At 37.2% G+C, this 8426-nt stretch overlaps 3 protein-coding genes across 3 annotated transcripts; all 3 read left to right on the top strand.

The window, feature by feature from the left end:
• Positions 1–290: 290 nt before the first annotated feature.
• Positions 291–1127, top strand: LOC102805931 (glycine N-acyltransferase-like protein 2). Its single transcript, XM_006816329.1, has one exon. The coding sequence runs from the start codon at positions 291–293 to the stop codon at positions 1125–1127; it is 837 nt and encodes a 278-aa protein (XP_006816392.1).
• Positions 1128–4872: 3745 nt separating this feature from the next.
• On the top strand, positions 4873–5442 carry LOC144351895 (uncharacterized). The gene has a single exon (XM_078009153.1). The coding sequence runs from the start codon at positions 4873–4875 to the stop codon at positions 5440–5442; it is 570 nt and encodes a 189-aa protein (XP_077865279.1).
• A 1918-nt stretch (positions 5443–7360) lies between these two features.
• Positions 7361–7930, top strand: LOC144351894 (uncharacterized). Its single transcript, XM_078009152.1, has one exon. The coding sequence runs from the start codon at positions 7361–7363 to the stop codon at positions 7928–7930; it is 570 nt and encodes a 189-aa protein (XP_077865278.1).
• The last annotated feature ends 496 nt before the right edge of the window (positions 7931–8426 follow it).

Below are 8426 nucleotides of genomic sequence, written 5' to 3'. Positions count from 1 at the left end.
TTTTGGAAGAATATATTGTCACTATCATATGCGCAAAAATATGCGCACAAATCCAAAAATCTTAAGTACCACGTTTCTGTCCGTTACATAAAATTATCAGAGTGAAAAGCAAACTATTCCAATTATGTATATAAGTAGTTGTTCTATTTGTCTTTAATTAGATACTTGTCCTTATTTGATTCATTTTCAAACTGATCTCACCACTTACCTTACGATATATATATTACCAACCTGCGGAAACTATTCTACATTTTATTAAACAAGAAAGTTTTATTCCATTCTCTAGCAAAATGGCGATGAAAATGACGATGGCCAAATTACCGGACATTCTCCCTCGTTTGGGGAAATGGATGCCTGCAAGCGGTCATGTCTACTGGATGATCAAAAATAGTTTAAAAACAAACAATACATGGCCTTGCATCGATATATACACCGATACGTTTGATGTTGCCAAGTGTACGACGGTACTGGGAATATCACGTGACTATTACTCTTCTCCCTTGACAACGTGTTTTGCTTTTTCAACTGACAATACGAGCTTTAAAACGTTGCTAAATACGCCTGGTCTGTTAGACTGGAAACAGGACCGAATAATCTTTGAAGGAATAGCCAAAGCAAGTATAGACTCTGTAACCGAGACGTGTGTTCAGAATAGCTTCCAACCGACTGTGGTCGACATGTGCCAGTTGTTGTCCCTGCACGACAAAAGGAAATTGGAGAGAGCCGCAAACGCTGTCCTCCCTGATGGTTTCAGGAAGGGGCCTTTACTACCCAGACACGTTTCACTGTTAACGAGCCACTGGACGCACGATTTCCCTCATCCTCGGCTTTGGGAGACACTTAAATACTGTTCATCAGCGGCGATATACAACCCCGCCAATCAGCCAGTGGCGTGGGGAGTACACACGGAGATGGGGGACATGGGAATGGGTTACTGCGAACCAGCGTATCGTAGAAATGGGTTCGCCTCCATCATCATGGGAACACTTGCCATGGAAATAACAAATAAAAAAGAAATACCCTATTTTTATTTTAAACTTACAAACACTGTATTCGAGAAAGGCGCTGAGAAATTGGGATGCAAAAAACACAAAGATTTAGTGGCGTGGGTGATGTTTGAAAAATAATGTTTCAATATTGTTCATGATGATCAAAAAATATCATTATAATACCAAGGATTTATATTTCGTATGTATACACACCTTTTCCGTTTTTGTAAGTACATGTACGACTAATACAGTATATGCATTAATGTAGTACAAGCTAGCCTCAATTGATGGACGACATATTGATACGTTTATGCTTGGGACATATGTTAGCAGAGGCGGCGGCACGAGTTTTTGCATGAGGGGCGAGATCCAAAATCTAGACATTCTGAAACGCTATTTCCTGTATTTTGAGGGGCAAATTTTGCTGACACAAAAAGTTTCAGTTTGATTTAGGGGAGCGCCATTTTTTTCGGGTGGGCGACGCCCCCCTCTGCTCTCCGGTGCCGCCGCCACTGTGTAACATAGGTACAGACTACACCGCATTTGTCCAATCACCTGCCCTACGCTGTATTGTTTGTATTATACAATGATGTATGTATTATAGTTGCAATATTATCGTCAATATTTATTATGTTACTATCATTTTTTTTCGCACACTGTGACTGAAACCTATGTTCGAGGTCACTTGTTTTCAAATGCATTTCTGAAGATTGGTACTATGCACATGTTATGTACATGTCACGTTAGCTCTAAATGTTAATTTCATTTGAGCGAGTTTACGTATAATCTAATTGAGATGCTATGTTATTCGTGTAATATGTATGCTGAGTAGAGTAGACTTGCTTGTCTCTTGTTTGTTTTTTGAATAAAATAAAATATTATTTGAGCTAAATGGCGATTGTTAACGCCATCCATACACTCACATAATATTTTCCGGATGTTAGAGCAGCTATAAAAACAACAACTTCGAAACGCATAATTCATTTCAATACAATATATTTCCGAAAATATATACGGTATATAAAAAAAAATCAGTCATATCAATGACAGACAGTTTTGACCGATTCATAGATTACATGTCCATAATAATCTAAAGTTTCAACAGAGTGAAGTTGCAAGTCTGTTAAAGTGCTTCATGTTTTCTACATAAGTTCTTTATTTTTTCGGTATGTAATTTTTCAATTTTTATTTTCAAAAAATAAAGTCACCTAGTTATGCATTCTGTCCATGATTAACCCAAAGATAGACGGATTGTAAATTGCTACGACCAAATTATTCATTCTGAAATGTACAATACCTACACATGTACTCAATTGCGGGAAGACTACATCTCTTGGTTGCACTCAGGCAGTTAAAATAATTAAATTACATACCCTCGCATATCCATCCACTCATCACATGGAAAATAATAAAAAAATAATCTCATCATTGATTGAAACGTCTATGGATATTTATCACTAATTCCTAAACACACATCACAAAGTATTGTAAAATACGTTATTTTCGCGGAAAAAATTTTGGCTGTTTTGTATGAAGGTTGTTTTTAACGAATTTTGAAAATAGAAAATAGAAAAAAATACATTTTCATTGGATTTAATTTTTATTGATTCATCCCTTCATCGAGAATAAACAATCAATAAAGAATAAAATAAAGGCTTCATTCAGAGTCGAATGTACAATGCCAGGTCAGTCACAGCGCCCTCACTCAGCGAAGACATCAAGCAACTGCTGCAGCTTATTATGAATTACAGTATACATGTGTATTTTACTTTTATGAAAAATAACAAAGAACCAAAATAATGTGGGTAAAAATGAAGGACATCGAACCAATTACGATATAAATGCTGCAAGTAAAGTTGTAAAAAACCAGGATGTAGCTGATTGTTACACAGTGACAAAAAATTACAATTCCTTTAACTAAGTGCGAAAGCAATTGCAACCACCACTTGTACCCAGTAATTAAAAATACACACATCAACTCGTTGTTTTATTTGTATACATGTATTTTTATTGAATTATTAAAACTTGGAAGAGTGTATATTTTTGGAATTAATGTCGTCAACAGACGCGGACATTTTACAACGTTCAGCCGCATTAACCAATGAGCGTACACCATGTTTCTGTCAATTATTATTCCATTGCACAGATTTGTAAATATTATTGGCTGATAACCTTGGATTAAATAAGGACCTACAAAGCACATGGACAAATAGGAAACATTCCTTCAAGTTTTTGAATGAGCATAAACTTGATTGATTGATTGATTGATTGATTGATTGATTGATTGATTGATTGATTGGAAGATAGATATGACTAATATATGCTTTCCCCAGATACATTATCAATGTAATTTCACTTTATTAAAGGTAAATAAACTATTATTTACAGTACAAAACAAACGAATTATTTTTTATGGATATTGTATATTCTATACCGGAGAGTAATATATACCATATTGTATATCCTCTACGGTGGAATAGTATTTCGTGTCAAAGGTCAAATGAGTGCAAAGTACAGCATGAAACCAAAGAAGGTTTGCGTATAAGGATGTGATTGTACAGTCGCTAGTTGCAAAATAGTCCGGGACTCCGAGTCTTCGCATTAAGGTAACATCGAACATTATTTTCTGTACGATTATTCGAAAATTTAAAATGAGTACACGGGTTATCGTAAACTTCAAGTTGTCTTTTGTTTGTCTTATTCAAAGTCAATCCGGGGTGAACACCGTTCTGAGTTTTATAGGTCATCACCAACAGCTACGTAGTGGTGTCGTTAAGTACAGCCAAAGTCACTTGTCACCCAAATAGGCTGGTTCAGTTCAGTTCAGCGCCAATTTCCGCACTTGAAATTGCGGTCGAAATCGGTCCGGGAGTGACAACTCACGGTTTAATTTTTGTACGTTTATTAGCCACTATTGTATTACAGGGTTGTATGCTTCGTCCATCTGTCAGAGCTGGCAGTGACAACTGTACATGACCCCGGGACATGACCCATGTATAAATGGAAGTGGGCGACTTTATTCAAGAACTCTGGTTTAGAAGTGCGCCCTCAAACCAAAAATTTGACACCCTCTACTTCTTTTCTCTTATAACGGTTTGTTTTGATTTCAAGCATCAATGCTGATAAGTGTATTTAAATTGGTGTAAAATATATATTATATGCCACAATTTTAGGATACAATATACTGACAGTTTTCAGTAAGACAATGCATCAATTCGTGCTTATAGAGCAAGTACAATATTTACTACTCCTTGATAGTATTTTTTTTCTTCCTTATGCTGCGCAAAATTTTGGAAGAATATATTGTCACTATCATATGCGCAAAAATATGCGCATGATTCCAAAAGTATTAATCTTAAGTACCACGTTTCTGTCCGTTACATAAAAGTATCAGAGTGAAAAACAAACAAACTATTCTAATTATGTAAGTAACTCAACAACAAGAAGTTGTTCAGACCTTTTTCACATTCTATCTATATTTAATTAGTTACTTGTCCTTATTTGATTCATTTTCCAACTGATCTCACCACTTACCTCACGATATATATATTACCAACCTGCGGAAACTGTTCTACATTTTATTAAACAAGAAAGTTTTATTCCATTCTCCAGCAAAATGGCGATGAAAATGACGATGGCCAAATTACCAGACATTCTCCCTCGTTTGGGGGAATGGATGCCTGCAAGCGGTCATGTCTACTGGATGATCAAAAATAGTTTAACAACAAACAATGCATGGCCTTGCATCCAGGTATACACAGATACGTTTGATGTTGCCAAGTGTACGACGGTACTGGGAGTATCACGTGACTATTGTTCGTCTCCCTTGACAACGTGTTTTGTTTTTTCAACTGACTATAGGAGCCTTAACACATTGCTAAATATGCCCGGTCTGTTAAACTGCAAACAGGACCGAATAATTTTTAAAGGAATAGCCAAAGTAAGTATGGACATTGTAACCGAGACGTGTGTTAAGAATGGCTTCCAACCGACTGTGCTCGAAATGCGTCAGTTGTTTTCCCTGCACGACAAAAGGAAGTTGGAGAGAGCCGCAAACGCTGTCCTCCCTGATGGTTTCAGGAAGGGGCCTTTACTACCCAAACACGTTTCACTGTTAACGAGCCACTGGACGCACGATTTTCCTCATCCTCGGCTTTCGGAGACACTTAAATACTGTTCATCAGCGGCGATATACAACCCCGCCAATCAGCCAGTGGCGTGGGGAGTACACACGGAGATGGGGGACATTGGAATGGGTTACTGCGAACCAGCGTATCGTAGAAATGGGTTCGTCTCCATCATCGTGGGAACACTTGCCATGGAAATAACAAATAAGAAGGAAATACCTTATTTTTATTTTAAACTTACAAACACTGTATTCGAGGAAGGCGCTGAGAAATTGGGATGCAAAAAACACAAAGATTTAGTGGCGTGGGTGATGTTTGAAAAATAATGTTTCAATATTGTTCATGATGATCAAAAAATATCATTATAATACCAAGGATTTATATTTTGTATGTATACACACCTTTTCCGTTTTTGTAAGTACATGTACGACTAATACAGTATATGCATTAATGTAGTACAAGCTAGCCTCAATTGATGGACGACTTATTGATACGTTTATGCCAGGGACATATGTTAGCAGAGGCGGCGGCACGACATTTTGCATGAGGGGCGAGATCCAAAATCTAGACCCTCTGAAACGCTATTTCCTGTATTTTGAAGGGCAAATTTTGCTGACACAAAGGGTTTCAGTTTGATTTGGGGGGAGCGACATTGATTGGAAGATAGATATGACTAATATAAGTTTTCCCCAGATACATTATCAATGTAATTTCACTTTATTAAAGATAAATAAACTATAATTTACAGTACAAAACAAACGAATTATTTTTTATGGATATTGTATATTCTATACCGGAGAGTAATATATACCATATTGTATATCCTCTACGGTGGAATGGTATTTCGTGTCAAAGGTCAAATGAGTGCAAAGTACAGCATGAAAGCAAAGAAGGTTTGCGTATAAGGATGTGATTGTACAGTCGCTAGTTGCAAAATAGTCCGGGACTCCGAGTCTTCGCATTAAGGTAACATCGAACATTATTTTCTGTACGATTATTCGAAATTTTAAAATGAATACACGGGTTTATCGTAAACTTCAAGTTGTCTTTAGTTTGTCTTATTCAACGTCAAATCCGGGGTGAACACCGTTCTGAGTTGTATAGGTCATCACCAACAGCTACGTAGTGGTGTCGTTAAGTACAGCCAAAGTCACTTGTCACCCAAATAATACATTATATCGTATAGACTGAAATATTTCCAGAGTACACGAGGCTGGTTCAGTTCAGCGCCAATTTCCGAACTTGAAATTGCGGTCGAAATCGGTCCGGGAGTGACAACTCACGGTTTAATTTTTGTACGTTTATTAGCCACTATTGTATTACAGGGTTGTAGGCTTCGTCCATCTGTCAGAGCTGGCAGTGATAACTGTACATGACCCCGGGACATGACCCATGTATAAATAGAAGTGGGCGACTTTATTCAGGAACTCTGATTTAGAAGTGCGCCCTCAAACCAGAAATTGGACACCCTATTGCTTTCCTCTTATAACGGTATGTTTTGATTTCAAGCATCAATGCTGATAAGTGTCTTTAGATTGGTGTAAAATATATATTATATACCACAATTTTAGGAAAAAATATACTGATAGTTTTCAGCAAAATAATGCATCAATACGTGCTTAGAGAGCAAATACAATATTTACTACTCCTTGATAGTACTTTTTTATACTGAGCAAATATTGGAAGAATATATTATCACTTTCATATGAGCAAAAATATGCGAACAAATCCAAACTTATTAATCTTAAGTACCACGTTTCTGTCCGTTACATAAAAGTATCAGAGTGAAAAACAAACTGTTCCAATTATGTATATAAGTAGTTGTTCTATCTATCTTTAATTAGTTATTTACTTGTCCTTATTTGATTCATTTTCCAACTGATCTCACCACTTACCTTACGATATATATATTATCAACCTGCGGAAACTATTCTACATTTTATTAAACAAGAAAGTTTTATTCCATTCTCTAGCAAAATGGCGATGAAGGTGACGGTGGCCAAATTACCGGACATTCTCCATCGTTTGAGAAAATGGATGCCTGCAAGCGGTCATGTCTACTGGATGATCAAAAATAGTTTAAAAACAAACAATACATGGCCTTGCATCCAGGTATACACAGATACGTTTGATGTTGCCAAGTGTACGGCGGTACTGGGGGTATCACGTGACTATTGCTCGTCTCCCTTGACAACGTGTTTTGCTTTTTCAACTGACAATAGGAGCCTTAGCACGTTGCTAAATATGCTCGGTCTGTTAGACTGCAAACAGGACCGAATAATTTTTGAAGGAATAGCCAAAGTAAGTATGGACATTGTAACCGAGACGTGTGTTAAGAATGGCTTCCAACCGACTGTGGTCGAAATGCGTCAGTTGTTTTCCCTGCACGACAAAAGGAAATTGGAGAGAGCCGCAAACGCTGTCCTCCCTGAAGGTTTCAGGAAGGGGCCTTTACTACCCAGACACGTTTCACTGTTAACGAGCCACTGGACGCACGATTTTCCTCATCCTCGGCTTTCGAAGACACTTAAATACTGTTCATCAGCGGCGATATACAACCCCGCCAATCAGCCAGTGGCGTGGGGAGTACACAAGGAGATGGGGGACATTGGAATGGGTTACTGCGAACCTGCGTATCGTAGAAATGGGTTCGCCTCCATTATCATGGGAACACTTGCCATGGAAATAACAAATAAAAAGGAAATACCTTATTTTTATTTTAAACTTACAAACACTGTATTCGAGAAAGGCGCTGAGAAATTGCGAGGCAAAAAACATAAAGATCTTGTGGTGTGGATGATGTTTGAAAAATAATGGTTCCATATTGTTTATATTGTATAGTGCGTCATTATAATACCGAGGATTTTTATTTTGTCCGTAGACACACCTCTGCCGTTTATGTAAGTACATACACGACTAATACGGTGTATGAATTACTGTAGTACAAGCTAGCTTCATGCTAGGTACAGGCACCACCACATTTGTCCAATCACCTGCCCTATGCTGTATTGTTTGTATTATACAATGATGTATTTTTTTTTTATAGTTGCAGTATTATCGTGTATATTTATTATGTTACCATCATTTTTTTCGCACACCTATTTCTGAAAACAATGAAGAATAATACTATGCACATGTTATGTACTAGACTGTCGACAGTCGATCGTACCTAATATTAATCTGTTATTATTAATAAATATTGTGTATAAACGTAATAGGCGTGAATAAATTGCGAACGCCGGGACAGAAAATATGAAGTGCCGTTAAAGTCCCTCGCGTGAAATGCTTCACATTTCCCATCAAACGCCTT

The sequence above is a fragment of the Saccoglossus kowalevskii genome, chromosome 3 (genome assembly GCF_978046115.1).
Source record: "Saccoglossus kowalevskii chromosome 3, keSacKowa6.1, whole genome shotgun sequence".
In the NCBI taxonomy this organism is placed as follows: domain Eukaryota; kingdom Metazoa; phylum Hemichordata; class Enteropneusta; family Harrimaniidae; genus Saccoglossus; species Saccoglossus kowalevskii.
The sequence above is the reverse complement of the archived record's forward strand: the minus strand, read 5'-3'. Positions and strand labels throughout refer to the sequence as shown.

Bases quoted from the DNA above. Each gene is read 5' to 3' on its own strand.
- LOC102805931 (XM_006816329.1), top strand. From the start codon at position 291: ATGGCGATGAAAATGACGATGGCCAAATTACCGGACATTCTCCCTCGT.
- LOC144351895 (XM_078009153.1), top strand. From the start codon at position 4,873: ATGCCCGGTCTGTTAAACTGCAAACAGGACCGAATAATTTTTAAAGGA.
- LOC144351894 (XM_078009152.1), top strand. From the start codon at position 7,361: ATGCTCGGTCTGTTAGACTGCAAACAGGACCGAATAATTTTTGAAGGA.